The following is an 18394-nucleotide window of genomic DNA, read 5'->3' on the forward strand; positions in this document are numbered from 1 at the left end:
TTACCAACCCCGTTGTTGCGATCATCGTTATTAACGGTATAACGGCGACCGCAAAAAAAGTCCAATTTTCCATTTACTCTTCTCTCCTCTCATATGATCGCACATTAGAGGAGAGAGAAATAGGGTGACCCGATCCTTCCCAGTACCACCGTTGTGCCTGCAATCCCCTGTGAAGTCCCCTGGGCCACTGGTTTCTTCTGGGAGAAAATGGCATGCGCCCTCTGAGAACTGCTGGCCAGCACCCGGCAACATTAGAACATTTTTCCTATTGGTTTATTTTGATCACTATGATAGACCCTATCACAGTGATCAAAGTAAAAAAATAGTAAATAAAACCTCCTTTTATCACCCCCTTAGGTAAAAATAATGAAATAAAAATATATATTTATTTCCATTTTTCCATTAGATTAAGAGTTGAGCAAAAGTGAGTTGGGCTAAAATTAGGGTTAGGGATGGGCTAAAGTGATTTGGGCTAAAGTTAGGGTTAGGCTTAAGTGAGTTGGGCTAAAGTTAGAGTTAGGGCTATGGCTAGGGTTAGGGTTGTGGTTATGGTTGGGATTAAGGTTAGGATTGGGATCAGGGTTAGGGGTGTGTTGGGGTTAGGTTTGTAGTTAAGGTTATAGTTAGGGATGGGATTAGGGTTAGGGGTGTGTTGGGGTTAGGGTTATGGTTAGGGTTGGGGTTAGGGTTAGTGGCATGTTGGGGTTAGGGTAGGCATTAGAATTGGGGGTTTCCACTGTTTAAGTACATTAAGAGTCTCCAAACGTGACATGGCACACCATTGATTCCAGCCAATTTTGCATTCAAAAAGTCAAACGGTGCTCCCTCCCTTCTGAGCCCTGCCATGCACCCGAAGAGTGGCTTTTCCCCACATACTTTTTGATCCATTTTCTCCTGATACCCTTGTGAAAATAAAAAAAATGGTTCCAAAGTAAATTTTCAGTGAAAAAATTAAAATGTTCATTTTTTTCCTGCCACATAGCTTTAGTTCATGTGAAGCACCTGAAGGGTTAATAAACTTCTTGAATGTGGTTTTGTGCACCTTGAGGGGTGCAGTTTTTAGAATGGTGTCAATTTTGGGTATTTTCTGTTATATTGACTGTCCAAAGTCACTTCAAATATGAGGTGGTCCCTAAAAAATGGTTTTGTAAATTTTGTTGGAAAAATGAGAAATCGCTGATCAACTTTTAACCCTTATAACTTCCTACCAAAAGAAAATTTTATTACCAAAATTGTTCTGATGTAAAGTAGACATGTAAGAAATGTTATTTATTAAGTATTTTGTGTGACATGACTCTCTGACTTAAGGGCATGAAAATTCAAAATTTGAAAATTGTAAAATTTTCAACATATTTCCATTTTTTCATAAATAAACGCAAGTCAAATTGAAGAAATTTTACCTCTATCACGAAGTACAATATGTCACAAAAAAAATTCTCAGAATCAGCAGGATCTGTTAAAGCATTCCAGAGTTATAAGCACATAAAGTGACAGTGGTCAGAATTGTGAAAATTTGCTCGGTCATTAAGTACCAAATTGGCTGTCACTAAGGGGTTAAAAATCACAAGTTCAAAAAGGATAATTGAAAAAAAAAATCATACCAATAAATACATATATTTATTTAAAAACAAAAAAGTACATATATTTGGTATCACCACAGCCAGAATTACCCGACCTATAAAAATATCACATTGTTTAACCCTTTCAGTGAACACTGTAAAAAAAATAATGGCTAAAAACTATACTTTTTCATTATACAGCTGAAAAATGTGGAATAAAATGTGATCAAAATGTCGAACATATATAAAAATGGTATTGCTGGAAACATCATCTTGTCCCACAAAACAAACCCCATTTAGCTCTGTCAGCAGAAAAATAATCAAATGCTATAAAGCTATGGCTGTCAGAATTAAGCCAGGCAAAAGAATTATTTTTTCTATAACATTGTTTTTATTCTGTAAAAGAGGTAAAACATAGAAAAGATATATAAATATAGCATCTCTGTAGCTGACCATAGTTTTTTTTATGTGTTTTAAAAGTCCTTGTGTTCATGTTGTTTTTATATGAGGTTGATTCTCTAATTACATTTTACGCACAATTGCTCTTTCTTGAATACATTTTTTGTTTTTTATATTCTTGGTATTCTAGGGCTTGCACCTATTTATAATACTTTTTGGTATTTCCATAGTTTATATGATTCGGTTTACATTTATCCTGCTGTACGCTGAGCGCATACATCTAGGTTTCAGTGTTAATCTTTTAAATAAATGATTCAGATTTCACTTCCCATGAAAGATTCCATATTATGAGGCAGATGGAGTCAATTCAGAGTCTGTGTGGCCTTTGATCCAGCGGTCAGGGCTAGTGTCAGAACCTGGCGCACTCTGGTAAGTGTCGGGGTCCCTGAGTAGGCAGGGAACCCACTCACCGTCGGGGACACCGGTGCGATATGGGGGTCCAGTGCCTGTGCCAGTGCCAAGACCCACGAATGGGCTCCTCCACTTAGGGCTCCGGTACTTTATATACTTACCTCTCCATATTCCTTCGCTGCAGCATCTTCCGCGTCTTCTGACCGTGATATTTCAGGTCAGAGGGCATGATAGCATTGCTACTGTGCACCCTCAGCCTGAGAAGTCACAGTGCAGAGTGCCAGAAGACGCTGATGATGAGGAGAACGGAGCAGAGCAGCAGCCCACATGGAGGAATGAGTATTTCATTTTTTATCTATGGAGCAATATATGGGGTCCATCATATACTGGAATATCATATGGGGCCCATCATTTACTGGAGCATCATATGGAGCCCATCATATACTGGAGCATCATATAGGGCCATTAAACATGGAGCATCTTATGGGGCACATTATATATGAAGCATCTTATGGGATCCATCATATACTGTATGGAGCATTATATGGGGTCTTTTCTGTATGGAGCATTATATGGGGTCCAGTCTATATGGAGCAATATATGAGGCCCATAATATACTGTATGGAGCATTATATGGGGTTCATTATGCTGTTTGGAGCATTATATGGAGCTCATTATACTGTATGGAGCAATATATAGGGGTCATTATACTGTATGGGGCCCATCAAATACTGTATATGGGGCTGATTATACTGTATGTGGCATTATATGGGGCACATTATACTGTTTGGAGCATTATATGGAGCTCATTATACTGTATGGAGCAATATATAGGGGTCATTATACTGTATGGGGCCCATCAAATACTGTATGGAGCATTACATGGGACACATTATACTGTTTGGAGCATTATATGGGGCTCATTATACTGTATGGAGCAATATATATTGGGGTCATTATACTGTATGGAGCAATATATGGGGCCCATCATGTACTGGAGAATTATATAAGGCCCATCATATACTGTATGAAGCATTATATGGGGACCATGAAGTACTGTATGGAGCATTATATCAGGCCCATTATGTATGGAGCAATATATGGGGCTCATTATACTGTATGGATCATTGTTTGGGGCTCAATATACTGTTTGGGGGATTATATGGGGATCATTATACTGTATAGAGCAATATAGGGGGTTCTTATTCTTTATATAGCATTATACGAGGTCCATTATACTGTATTGAGCAATATATTGTGCTTATTATACAGTATGGAGCAATATATGTATCATACTGTATTGTATTATATGTATTGTATTATACTGTATTGTATTGTATTGTATTATATTGTATTATACTGTATTGAGCAATATATTGGGCTTATTATACAGTATGGAGCAATATATGGGGCTCATTATTCTGTATGGAGAAATGTATGTGGTCCATTATACTGTATGGAGCATTATACGAAGCTCATTATGTATGGAGCAATATATGGGGCTCATTATACTGTATGGATCATTATTTGGGGCTCAAAATACTGTTTGGGGGATTATATGGGGATCATTATACTGTATGGAGCAATGTATGGGGTTCTTATTCTTTATGTAGCATTATACGTGGTCCATTTTACTGTATTGAGCAATATATTGGGCTCATTATACAGTATGGGTGGGCCATTTTTATGGATGCACCTAAATAAAATGGGAATGGTTGGTGATATCAACTTCCTGTTTGTGGCACATAAGTATATGGGAGGGGGGAAAATTTTCAAGATGGGTGGTGACCATGGCAGCCATTTTGAAGTCGGCCATTTTGGATCCAACTTTATTTTTTCCATTGATGAAGAATGGCCCCACTATTTTTGTACCCTATATACCACACCATTCCCATACCACCCTATACAAAGATAGTAGGGCCATTCTTCATCAATGGAAACATCAATTCCACTGGATATCTGAAATTGCTACATGATGATGTGTTGCCCTCTTTATGCACTGAAGATGGCACATTCCCTGAGTTTTTCCAGCAAGATGGTGCACAACCACATTATGGGAGTCAGGTCCGAGCATTCCTACATGAACAGTTTCCTGGAAAGTGGATTGGTCATCGTGGGCCAGTTGAATGGCCACCAAGGTCTTCCAATCTGACCCCCTTACACTTTTATCCTTGGGTCATCTGAAGGCAATTGTCTATGCTGTGAAGATACGAGAAGTGCAGCATCTGAAACAACGAATACTGGAAGCCTGTGCTAGCATTTCTTCTGCGGTGTTGCTATCAGTGTGTCAAGAGTGGGAGAAGAGGGTTGCATTGTCAATCCAACACAATGGGCAGCACTTTGAACACATTTTATAAGTGGTCATAAACTTGTAAATAACTCATGAAAGAATAAAGTTACGTTAAAACCAAGCACACCATTGTTTTTCTTGTGAAATTCGCAATAAGTTTGATGTGTCACACAACCCTCTTCCCATTGGAAAAAATAAAGTTGGATGGCTGACTTAAAAATGGCTGCCATGGTCACCACCCATCTTAAAAAGTTTTCCCCTTCCCATATACACTACCATTCAAAAGTTTAGGGTCACTTAGAAATGTCCTTATTTTTTAAAGAAAAGCACAGTTTTTTCCAATGAAGCTAACATTAAATGATTCAGAAATACACTCTATACATTGCTAATGTGGTAAATAATTATTCTAGCCGCAAACGTCTGGTTTGTAATGCTAAATCTTCAAAGGTGTATAGAGGCCCATTTCCAACAACCATCTGTTAGGGGTCGAGTTCCTGCCTCTGCACAGGGGGAATCTCGATCCGTCTCCGCTGCGGTCTCCCATTCTCCTCCAGCCGCAGTGGAGCCTGCTCAGCAGGGACGTCGATCCCAGCGTCTCGCTCAGTCTGACTCTGTGCGAAGAGTTACTGCTGCTTTTCCTGCTTCTGCCATTGAAGCCAGTGCTGGGCAGCGGCGAGTGGGCGTTTCTGGATCTAAGTCCTGCTTTTCTCTGTCTGAGCATGCCCAGGGCAGGATCGAGGGTCACATGCTGAGGTATTGCAGCACATCCCATTGGTCCTCCAGGAAGGTCCTGAAAGGGCAAAACTTTGGTAGCAGCTTCCTGTGCTGCAACTATATAAGCTGCGCATGACAGCACGGCCATGCGCTAGTATTGTCTTTGATATTATGTGTGTGTGTAGATGGATGTATGTCGAAGGATGAAAGCTCCTAAATATCCCTCCCTAGTGTTGTTGACTCTTTGCGGATGATGGTAGCTATCTAGCGCCCGACTAGCCATCAGCACGAAACACACATGACAGCGTCTAGTTGCTGTGACCGCCTGTATGGCGCCCTGCGCTTACCTGACCCAAGCCTGGGTGGTTAGTGGCGTCCGTCAGTGCAGCACCGCACGCACTCTTGTGCCTTTATATATTATTATTTATCTTTCTCTGACACCCCAGTTGCGGTGTCGAGCTCATGAGGTCTTCTGAACTCAAATCCTCAGTCTCGGGTTTGAGATTAGAGACTTCTTGCTTGCGCTCTATGTGCGGTACCGCGGTCCTGTGACGCAACAGGGTCGCTTCCTTCACACAGGGTGAAGTTAACCCATGTGTGTATTCCTATAGTACCGCCATATAGTCCGTCTTTACTAGCAGCAGGGTTTTTACCTGCACGGTGGACCTCGGACTGCGAACGCACCTAGTTTCATTTCATCTTATACTTGGTGCGTTCCGCCAGTCCTTACCATAATACTAGCGCCAAGGTCTGGCTAGTAAATGATGGACGATCAGCGTTCACAGCGGTACATCCAGCAGCTGGAGGGAAGGTTGGCGGCTCTTGAGCGTTCAACCTCAGCTGTGGATGTCACTGCTGTCGCTGTTCAGGCTGCTAGTGTTGCTGCAGCCACCTTGTCCACTGCCGCTCCTGTCCCGACTCTAACCCACCTCCCGCTACCAGAGAAATTCTCTGGTGACAGTAAGTCTTGTAGGAGTTTCGTGAGTCAGTGCTCTATCCATCTCGAGCTTCTGGCCTCTCGTTTCCCTACAGAGCGGGCTAAGGTGGGGTTTATTGTGTCTCTTCTATCGGACAGGGCGTTGCAGTGGGCTACGCCGCTATGGGAGCGTGGCGATCATGTGGTGCAGAGTGCTCCGTTGTTTCTGAGCACTCTGAAACAGGTCTTTTTGGGACCTCGTGTCACCCATGATACGGCGCTCCAACTGTTGGCATTGACTCAGGGCTCGTCCTTGGTCAGCCATTTTGCCGTCCACTTCCGCACCTTAGCTTCTGAGTTGGAGTGGTCGGATAAAGCTCTCATTCCTATATTTTGGAGGGGGCTGGCTGACCACGTTAAGGATGCCCTGGCCACTAGGGAGATTCCCGCCACACTGGAGGAATTAATAACTCTATCCACTCGTATTGATCTCCGTTTTCACGAGCGGAGGTTAGAGCGAGCCCAGTGTAGGCAGAGGTTTCGGCTGGCTCCCACCTTCGCCAGACCTTTGGAATCTCCAGACCAGGCTCCTGAGTCCCATGAGCCTGTGGTAGTGTCACGAGCGGGATCTAAGTCCCGGACCGCTTGTGCACTCCAGATTTGTCATCATTGGCAACAGTCAGGACATCTTGCCTCCAGATGTCCCCAGCGGTCGAGGAAACGTCAGCGTCTAGTGGTAGTTGGTGGAGGTGCACTAGACACGGCGACATTTGCCTCCAAATTGTCCTTTAAGGGGACAATAACATTAGGCCCGTCCTCCCACTCGGTAGAACGTCACGCAATTCCCCTGGTCATGCTACCTCGACCAGTAACGGTACGAGTGGTGAATGTGTCGACACTGCCCGCACAGATTACACATTAGACTATCGCTTTTACTCTGTCCATGTCACCATCTCATCAGGAGATTATATCCCTACTCATCATTCCTGAGGGAATTGATGAGGTTCTCTTGGGGATACCTTGGTTACGGTACCACTCTCCTCACATCGAGTGGTCCTCAGGCAGAATTCTGGGATGGGGTGAATCTTGTGGGAACAGGTGTCATCGAGAGTGCGTTCAGGTTGCTACTACAGAGGTACCTGCAGATCTTTCCTCTCTCCCCAAGCAATATTGGTCTTATGCAGACGTGTTCTCCAAAAAGGCGGCGGAGACCCTTCCGCCCCATCGCCCCTATGACTGTCCTATTGATCTCTTGCCTGGTGCTGAGCCTCCCCGGGGTCGAGTTTATCCACTATCTCTCCCGGAGACGGAGGCAATGTCTCAGTACATTCAAGAGAATCTGGCAAGAGGGTTCATCAGGAAGTCAGTGTCACCTGCTGGGGCAGGGTTCTTTTTCGTGCAGAAGAAGAATGGAGAACTACGTCCATGCATAGACTACAGGGGTCTTAATGCTATCACAGTTAAAAACAAGTACCCTTTGCCTTTGATATCTGAGCTTTTCCATAGGCTTCGGGGAGCTAGAGTGTTTACTAAACTAGATCTGCGGAGTGCTTACAACTTGATTCGCATCCGTGAGGGGGACGAATGGAAAACGGCGTTTAACACCAGAGATGGGCACTATGAGTATCTGGTGATGCCCTTCAGGCTCTGTAATACCCCAGCCGTTTTCCAAGACTTTGTCAATGACATCTTCCGGGATATGCTTTCCACCTCAGTTGTAGTCTATCTGGATGATATTCTCATCTTTTCTCCAGATATTGACTCCCACCGGAGAGATGTTGGCAGAGTCTTCGACCTCCTACGGGCAAACTCTCTTTATGCGAAGTTGGAGAAGTGTATGTTTGAGCAGGAGTCCTTACCTTTCCTGGGCTATATCATCTCCGCCCAGGGATTGGCTATGGATCCTGCCAAACTACAGGCTGTGATGGACTGGCAAGAGCCCCATTCTCTTAAAGCGGTGCAGCGCTTTATGGGGTTCATTAACTATTACCGCCAGTTCATTCCCCAGTTCTCAACTCTGGTAGCTCCCTTGGTAGCCCTCACCAAGAAGGGAGCGAATCCCAAATTGTGGTCGGAAGAGGTCTCCAAGGCCTTCACTTCTATTAAGTCCCACTTTGCTAGTGCTCCCATCTTACATCGTCCCGATGTGGATAAGCCATTCCTAATGGAGGTGGATGCCTCATCCGTTGGTGCTGGAGCAGTCCTCTATCAAAAGGATGCTCAAGGTCGGAAGCATCCATGCTTCTTCTTCTCTAAGACCTTCACGCCAGCGGAGAGAAACTACTCCATCGGGGATAGGGAGTTGCTAGCCATGAAGTTGGCCTTTTTGGAGTGGAGACACCTTCTGGAGGGTGCGCGGTTTCCCTTCCAAGTTTACACGGACCACAAAAATTTGGTCTATTTGCAAACAGCTCAGCGGCTAAATTCTCGCCAGGCCAGATGGTCCTTGTTCTTCTCCCGGTTCCACTTTTCCCTTCATTTTCTCGCCGGGGAGAAGAATAGTCGTGCTGACGCTCTCTCTCGCTCCCTTATGTCTACTGAGGAGGAGGAAGAGGAGCCTCGGCTTATTGTCCCTTCTGAGAGCCTGAGAACCGTAGTGCCGGTTTCGCTAGAGTCTGTGCCTCCGGGCAAGACTTTTGTGCCCATTAATTTGCGACCGGAGGTTCTCTCTTGGGCTCATTCGTCCAAGGTGGGTGGACACTTTGGGACAAAGAGGACATCTGAGCTACTGGCGAGGACGTACTGGTGGCCGCATATGGTCCGGGATGTCAGGGATTATATTCTGGCGTGTGTCTCCTGCGCCAAGAATAAATCTCCGCGTCAAAGACCAGCTGGGTTGCCCTATCCCTTGCTGGTGGCAGATAGGCCCTGGGAGATGGTCGGGATGGACTTTGTTGTGGGTTTACCCAAGTTTTGTGGCTGTACCATCATTTTGGTCATCACCGATCATTTCTCAAAAATGGTGCATTTGGTGCCGCTACCACGGTTACCTTCTGCACGGGCCTTGGCAGCATTGTTCATTAAACACATCTTCCGCCTACATGGTATGCCTGACAAAATTGTCAGTGACCGGGGTCCCCAGTTTGCGTCTCGGTTCTGGAGAGAGCTTTGTCGTCTTCTCAGTATTGAGTTGAATCTCTCTTCCGCTTAACATCCCGAGACGAATGGGTTGGTAGAGAGGGCCAACCAGACCTTGGTCACATACCTGCGACATTTTGTTTCAGCCAGGCAGGATGACTGGGCATTCTTGCTATCATGGGCAGAGTTTGCGCTGAACAACGCCGTAGCCGACTCCACTGGACAAACCCCATTCCTCCTCAACTATGGTCAGCATCCACGGGTACCTGTGCCTATGCCCGTGTCTTCCGCAGACTCCAGGGTGGCAGACTGGGCTGTGGAGGCACGGGATATTTGGGACCGCACTCAGGATGCAATTCGGGCCTCTAAGGAGAGAATGAGGTCCTCCGCCAATGCTCATCGGCGCCCCGCTCCGACCTTTGCTCCTGGCGACTTGGCCCGTAACATCAGGCTGCGAGTTGAGTCCACTAAATTTGCTCCTCGCTACTTGGGTCCCTTCAAGGTCCTCGAACAGGTTAATCCTGTGGTCTATCGTTTGGCCCTTCCGCCACGCCTGGGTATCACGACACCTTTCATGTGTCCCTCTTGAAACCCGTGTATATGTCCCGGTTTTCCGAGTCGTCTGCTGGGACATTGGGTTCGTCTACGGACGATTATGAGGTGAACGCTATTTTGGGGTGCAAGGTGGTACGTGGCAAAAAATTTTATTTGGTGGACTGGAAGGGTTATGGCCCCGAGGACAGGTCCTGGGAGCCTGTTGAGCACATTCGGGCACCGCAGCTCATTGCTGCCTTCGAACGTAGCGAGGCCCAGGGAGGGGGGGGGCCCTAGGAGGGGGGGTAATGTTAGGGGTCGAGTTCCTGCCTCTGCACAGGGGGAATCTCGATCCGTCTCCGCTGCGGTCTCCCATTCTTCTCCAGCCGCAGTGGAGCCTGCTCAGCAGGGACGTCGATCCCAGCGTCTCGCTCAGTCTGACTCTGTGCGAAGAGTTACTGCTGCTTTTCCTGCTTCTGCCATTGAAGCCAGTGCTGGGCAGCGGCGAGTGGGCGTTTCTGGATCTAAGTCCTGCTTTTCTCTGTCTGAGCATGCCCAGGGCAAGATCTCCCGTTGGAGATCGAGGGTCACATGCTCAGGTACTGCAGCACATCCCATTGGTCCTCCAGGAAGGTCCTGAAAGGGCAAAACTTCGGTAGCAGCTTCCTGTGCTGCAACTATATAAGCTGCGCATGACCGCACGGCCATGCGCTAGTATTGTCTTTGATATTATGTGTGTGTGTAGATGGATGTATGTCGAAGGATGAAAGCTCCTAAATATCCCTCCCTAGTGTTGTTGACTCTTTGCGGATGATGGTAGCTATCTAGCGCCCGACTAGCCATCAGCACGAAACACACATAACAGCGTCTAGTTGCTGTGACCGCCTGTACGGTGCCCTGCGCTTACCTGACCCAAGCCTGGGTGGTTAGTGGCGTCCGTCAGTGCGGCACCGCACGCACTCTTGTGCCTTTATATATTATTATTTATCTTTCTCTGACACCCCAGTTGCGGTGTCGAGCGCATGAGGTCTTCTGAACTCAAATCCTCAGTCTCGGGTTTGAGATTAGAGACTTCTTGCTTGCGCTCTATGTGCAGTACCGCGGTCCTGTGACGCAACAGGGTCACTTCCTTCACACAGGGTGAAGTTAACCCTTGTGTGTATTCCTATAGTACCGCCATATAGTCCGTCTTTACTAGCAGCAGGGTTTTTACCTGCACGGTGGACCTCGGACTGCGAATGCACCTAGTTTCATATCATCTTATACTTGGTGCGTTCCGCCAGTCCTTAACACCATCACTCCAGTGTTCTTAAGGTACTTCGTGTTTGCTAACTGTGTAAGAAGGCTAATGGATGGGTAGAAGACCCTTGAAAACCCTTGTGCAAGTATGTTAGCACAGCTGAAAACAGTTTGGCTGTTTAGAGAACCTATAAACCTGACCTTCCTTTGAGCTTGTTGAGAATCTGGAGCATTACATTTGTTGGTTCCATTAAACTCTCAAAATGGCCAGAAAAAAAAGAACTTTCATGTGTAATTCGACAGCCTATTCTTGTTCTTAGAATTGAAGACTATTCCATGTAAGAAATCGCCAAGAAACTGAAGATTCCCTACAACGGTGTGTACTATTCCCTTCAGAAGAAAGCACAAACAGGCTCTAACCAGAGTAGAAAGAGAAGTTGGAGGCCCAGCTGCACAACTGAGCAACAAGACAAGTACATAAGAGTCTGTAGTTTGAGAAATCAATGCCTCACAGGTCCTGAATTGGCAGCTTCATTAAATAGTACACGCAAAACGCCAGTGTCAACGTCTACAGTGAAGAGGTGACTCCGGGATGCTGGACTTCAGGGCAGAGTCGCAAAGAAAAAGCAATGTCTGAGACTGGCTAATGAGAGGAAAAGATTAATATGGGCAAAAGAACACATTCGACAGTGGGAGATTGAAAAAAAGTGTTATGAACAGATGAATCCAAGTTTGAGGTGTTTGGATCACACAGAAGAGCATTTGTGATATGCAGAACAACTGAAAATATGCTGGAAGAGTGCCTGACGCCATTTGTCAAGCATGGTGGAGGTAATGTCATAGTCTGGGGTTGCTTTGGTGCTGGTAAAGTCGGAGATTTGTACAAGGTAAAAGGGATTTTGAATAAGGAAGGCTATCACTCCATTTTGCAACGCCATGCCATACCATGTGGACTGTGCTTGATTGGAGCCAATTTCATCCTACAACAGGACAATGACCAAAAGCATACCTCCAAATTATGCAAGAACTATTTAGGGAAGAAGCAGGCAGCTGGTATTCTATCTGTATTGGAGTGGCCAGCGCAGTCAGCAGATCTCAACCCCATTGAGCTGTTGTGTGGAGCAGCTTGACCGTATGGTACACAAAAAGTACCCATCATGCCAAACCAACTTTTGGGAGGGGCTTCTGGAAGCATGGGGTGAAATTTCTCCAGATTACCTCAGCAAATTCACTGCTAGAATGCCAAAGGTCTGCAATGCTGTAATTGCTGCAAAGAGAGCATTCTTTGACGAAAGCAAAGTTTGAAGGAGAAAATTATTATTTCAACTAAAAATCTTTTTTTTGAACCTTGTCAATGTCTTGACTAGATTTTCAATTCATTTGGCAACTCATTTGATTAATAAAAGTATGAGTTTTAATTGAAAACACAAAATTGTCTGGGTGACCCTAAATTTTTGAACGATAGTGTACTAATGTGCCACAAACAGGAAGTTGATATCACGAACCATTCCCATTTTATTTAAGTGTATCCTTATAAATGGCACACCCTGTACTGTATTGAGCAATACATTGGGCTCATTGTACAGTGTGGAGCAATATATGGGGCTCATTATACTGTATGAAGCACTATATGGGACTCATTACCCTGTATGGAGCACTATATCGTGTCCATAATTCTGTATGGAGCAATATATGGAGCTCACTATTTTGTATGGAGCACTAAGTGGTGCCCATGATACTGTACGGAGAAATATATGGGACTCATTATTCTGTGTGAGCTCTAAGTGATGGGCAGAACTATACTGTCCGGTTTCTGAGCAATTGTAGAATTTACAATAGATATCACTCATGCAATGTAGGAAGTAAGTGAAATCTTTGTCATTGTACTATAGCTATATTTCTCTGCCAAAGCTGTGCATCATAAATGGTGGTATGTGTTAAAGGGGCCCACTGAGACTCTTTCGCCTGGGGCCCACGAAATCCTGGAGCCAGCCCTGTGTCAGTCTTTTTAAGTGTCCATAAAAGCACGGTCAATCACAGGATTGTACTTCTGAAAAGAAAGACACCTCTGAACAGTGAACAATGTTTCCAAGAAAGCTTTAACTCAATCAACAAAAACTATTCCCCACTCAGGTCTGTGGTCAGTTAACGGAAATATAGAGGTTTCCACGTTACTGGTAGCACAAAGGCTCTGGAAAAGCTAAATGGATTCCCCAAAGAGAAATCTAGAAAATTCTGCACTCCTATATCTAAATTCCTCTCCCTCTTCTGAGCCATAATGTGCCTAAACCATGTAGAGTCCACGTGTTTGTCAGTACTGTAGTGATGAGAGCCTGCTTAATTTATGGGTAGATGTCTTTAGAAGCACAAGCTAGTTACAATGTATGGGCACTACAATGCAGTGGGTACTACAATATACTGTACACAACAATGACAGAGATGCAATTTTTATTCAGCAGCATCCACTGCATGTTTGTTTCTGGAAAACATCTGAAGTCAAATGGTGTTAGGGTTGGTGGAACGCACCGAATATATTTATTAGGTGAGATAGGTGCGTTCGCAACCCGGGATCCACCGTGCAGGAAAGAACCTGCTGCTAAGTAAGGTGGTGAAGTAAATTAGTATAAACGAACTCTGTTACTTCACAGAGCTGGTAGTAAAGAGAACACTGTGCCCTGTTTAGCTCACGGGACACAGCTACTGAGTAGAGCCGACAGTGGTCATGCAGTCCAAGCAACACGCAGCTCCTCTCCGGTGGAGCTGGAATTCTAATGGCTATTAGCCAGCTCTGAATTCACTCTTAAGAAACTTATTTTAGCCGGGTCCCTGTCCACACACACAACCACACTGGCGCTGAGCTCGTACATATTTGATACTAGCGCATGGCCATGCGGTCATGAGAACCTTTTATAGCTGCAGCAACTTCAGGACCATCCCAGAAGGACCAATGGAAAGCTGCCACAGAACTTGATCAGGTACAGGGCCTTCCTGGAGCACCAATGGAAGTTGCTGCAGTACCTGAGCATGTGACCCTAGACCTCCACTGAGAGGTCTTACCCTGGGCATGCTCAGTGTATGCAAAGCAGGACTTAGTCCCAGAAAAGCCTGCTCGCTGCAGACCAGTGCAGGGTACAATAGCAGAGCCTGGAGAGGCAGCAGTAACCCTTTGCACAGTATCAGATTCAATGAGACACTGGGACCGACGTCTCCACTGAGCAGGCTCCACTGCGGCCGATGCAGAATGGGAGACCGCAGCAGACATGGTTCGAGATTCCCCCTGTGCAGCGGCGGGAACTCGACTCCTAACAAATGGTCAATAAAATTCCCAGATGGGTGTAATTTTCAGCTGTGAAATCTAGATGCACACAATAGCCATACATGAATTCCTTGAGTAGTATAATTTCCATAATGGGGTCACTCATGTGGGGTTTCTGCTATTTTGACATACAAGAGGTTCTTCAAATACAACATGGCTTTACAATCTATGTCAGCCAAAACTAAGCTTTAGAATTTAAATGGCGCTACTTCCTTTCCGAGCAATGAAGTGTGCCTAAACACACGTCTGTTCACATTTAGTATATTGTCGTACTCAGGAGAAATTATGCAACAAATCGTGTTTCTCCTGTTTTGAAAATTAAAAAATTGTGACTAAAGGAGTTTCTGCTGTTTTGGCATACAAGGGTTTCTTCAAATGCAGTATGGCTTTCACAATCTATTCCAGCCAAAATTACGCTTCAGAATTGAAATGGCGTTCCTTCCTTTCTGAGCCATGCCATGTACCTAAACAGTAGTTTCTGATCACATTTAGGATATTGTCGTACTCATGAGAAATTGAACAACAAATTATGTTGCCTTTTTTCTGGTACTGTTTTGAAAATGAAAAAAAAATTGTAATATTTTTGGAGAAAAAAAAATATTTTTCATTTTCACATCACAATATTATAAAATTATAAAATTCTTTGAACCACCTCTGGGTTCGATATACTCACCACACCCCATGTTGAATTTCTTGAGGGATATCATTTCCAAAATGGAGTCACTTGTTGGGGTTTCTACTGTTTGGGCACATCTGGGGTTTAACAAATGCAACATGGTGTCCACCATTCGTTCAGCTAAAACTGTGCTCTAAAATTCACATATGGCTCCTTCCTTCCCGAACCCATCCTATGTGCCCAATCATTAATTTCTCACCACAGATGGGGCATCCTTGTGCTTATAAGAAATTGCACAACAAATTGAACGATCCATTTTTTCCTGTTACCTCATGAAAATAAAAAAAAATTGTGCTAAAGCAACATTTTTGTGGAAATAACTAATTTTTCATTTATTTTTCCACTTTGATTTAATTCCTGTGAAGCACCTGAAGGATTAACAAACTTCCGAAATGTGTTTTTCAATACCGTAAAGGGTGAAGTTTTTAAAATGTGGTCACTTTGGGGCATTTTGTAACATGTAGACCTCAAAGTCACTTCAAATGTGAAGTGGTCCATAATAAAAATAGTTTTTTTTAAATTTTGTTGGAAAACTGAAAAATTGCTGCTAAACTTTTAACTCTTCTATGTTTCTAAAAAAAAATATGTTTAAAAATGATGCAGATGTAAAGTAGACATATGGCAAATCTTATTTTTTTCATTATTTTTAGTGGTATGACTATTTGTTTTACGGTTATAAAAAATCAAAGTTCAAACATTGCGAATGTTTCATAATTGTCATCAAATGTCCAATTTTTTCATAAATAAACAAATCACAGCGACCTAAATTTATCACTTATATGAAGTATAATGTGTCATGAAAAAACATTCTCAGAATCACTGGGTTGTGTTGAGGCTTTTCAGATTTATTACCAAAGTGACAGTAAGAATTCAAACATTTGGTCTGGTCATGAAGGTGAAAACAGACACTGGAGGTAAGGGGGTTGAAGTTTTAATTCTAAAAAATAGAGCATGCTAATTAAAAAAATCCACTATCTGTCAAAACTTTACAAAAGTGACAATAAGAAAAATAATTGTTGCATATGTATTATTTTTAATATTTTACTGTAGACTGTTAAGTAACACCTGAACACAGTGTTTTTAAACAAAACTTGCAAAATATTGCAATTAAAAAAATACCGTGCAAAGTGTGGGCAAGCACAGTAAGTGCTGTGTATAATAATATAATATATAATGCGTATAATACTCTGGTTTCTCAGCTGATACAGGTAGAATTGCACATGTATTTTTAATAACTGGAGTCAAAAACTTGATGCAGCATGTAATATCCCTGAAGAACGTGTGTGCAATAGTCTTTTAATTAGTAATTGCACGGATCCTGAAGATGAAAGGGATTTTCAAAACCATTCCTACGTTAACAGGAACCAGCAGGTTAATAGAGTAGTATTTCAATGCTGTGCGGCCACCTTTCCTTATTCCTCCCCGGAGCTGCTGGCAGTCAGGCACAGGGGCGTCACTATTCAGTACACCTTGAGCGGAGGCTGTAAGCACGCCCAAGCACATTGACTGACATCTTGGCCTGCAGTGTAACTGTGCAGTGTGAACTGTGAGAGTGCCCCATGTGCTGACAGCATAGTGACCGTAGCAGCTCCGTGTACGCCTGTATGGCTGAAAGTCCGTGGTTATCGGGAGGAATTACGGTACGTTAGGTAGCTGCTCTTTCGTTCAGGTGTCTGGACCGCATTGGGACAATAATAAACGGCAGATTAACCCTATACATGCTGGTAAATATCATTTGGGGACATAGGTTGGCATTTTAAGAAGCATTTACGCTCTAAGGGCTCGCTCACAACTGCGTATACATCAGATGAGTAATATCTGATTTATTATTGGATAGCACTCGGACCAAGTGCTGATGCTTGTGTGTGAAAAAAAATCGCAGCATGCTGAGATTTCACTGTGAGATCGGATGCCACTCACCCATTCAAGTCTATGGGTGTGTGGAAAACATTGGCCTGCGCTCGGATGTCATTTGATTGCAATCTGACTTCTACAAACTCACAGAATGTAGAAGATGGAGAAATGTGGTTCTCCATCTTCTCCTCCAATGTGCTACAGTTCTCTTATCTGAGAAAATGGGATCACACTATGCTGACACTCGGGTCAAACTCCGATCAAAGTTTGATAAAAGTTTCATTTACATAATCAGTCCAATGATCTCAGATGAGAGAATCTAAAGCCATAGTCTGTGTGACAGTAGATCACTAAAACCTGCTTCACCTGCGTCTATGAGTGAGGTAATGATTTCACAGGACATTACAGAGATCTCACCATCCAATATTAGATATTCTATGGTCAGGTAAGTTTAAACCGGCTATGCTTAAATGTCATGGCCACATTTCAGATGTGGTGAGGTTTTTGTAGCACATTTCTGTCATTTAAAGACAGAAATAGTTTTGGAAAACCACAATAAACAGGACTTCACTTCTTGTGATTTCATGATATTATATATCATGATATATTTTCCCCACCTGGTCACCTATTTTCAATTTGGTTTGAGTATAATTTATGTGATTCCATAAAGTAATCAAATAAATACTACATGTATTTATAGGTTATTACACGTCCAATAATTCATTCATTGCAAGAGCGCAACAGCCGTAATAATGATTAAAAGTGAATAATAAAATAACAGCAATGAATGATAATAATCACAAAATAAATAAAAGTAATGTACGGTAATATATTAAAACGAATGATTACACGCAGGCTAACACATGTGACATATACCACAGATTATTCTATTTAGATTCTTGTCACTGTAATACTTTGTCTAATAAATGCTCTTACCTTGAGAAGACACTGATGAAATAGAGACTAGGAAGTAGAGGGCTAGAGGGATGCTGTAGATCTTCATATCGATGGTAAGACACACCTGGGCATAATACCTGTATTGTAATGACAAAAGTCTTTATAGCAAATAATAATAATCCTAAGAAGAAATCAATGTAACAATCATAATAAAATAATGTCCATAAATAAAGTAATATAATTAAGAAAATGATTAAACTCAGGCTAACCAAAGTAACGAGATATACCATGAGTGATATTCTTGTAAGTAAATACTAATAAAAGCATGTTTTCCCACACACCTTGCTTGGGAGATGTACAGAAAATTTGGCTGAGGAGAATATTTCTAAGCTTATATAGTCCTGGAAATATTGCATCTTTGTCGGACCAGTAAAAAAGTGGAAAGTGGGTGTTGACTATTCACTTAATGAAATTTAACTTTCCACAAGTGCTGGAAAATGTAGCAAAGTAG

At 43.3% G+C, this 18394-nt stretch overlaps 1 protein-coding gene across 10 annotated transcripts in view; it reads right to left on the reverse strand.

The window, feature by feature from the left end:
- PRG4 (proteoglycan 4) overlaps positions 1-18016 on the reverse strand; it is a 166051-nt gene extending 148035 nt beyond the window's left edge. For all 10 annotated transcript variants that reach the window (XM_069737250.1, XM_069737246.1, XM_069737253.1 and 7 more), the window contains exon 1: positions 17923-18016. In XM_069737250.1, coding sequence (XP_069593351.1) covers positions 17923-17989 — 67 coding nt within the window. In that variant the 5' untranslated portion in view covers positions 17990-18016. The remainder of the gene's footprint in view (positions 1-17922) is intronic.
- Positions 18017-18394: the final 378 nt, after the last annotated feature.

The sequence above is a fragment of the Ranitomeya imitator genome, chromosome 8 (assembly GCF_032444005.1).
Source record: "Ranitomeya imitator isolate aRanImi1 chromosome 8, aRanImi1.pri, whole genome shotgun sequence".
Taxonomy (NCBI): domain Eukaryota; kingdom Metazoa; phylum Chordata; class Amphibia; order Anura; family Dendrobatidae; genus Ranitomeya; species Ranitomeya imitator.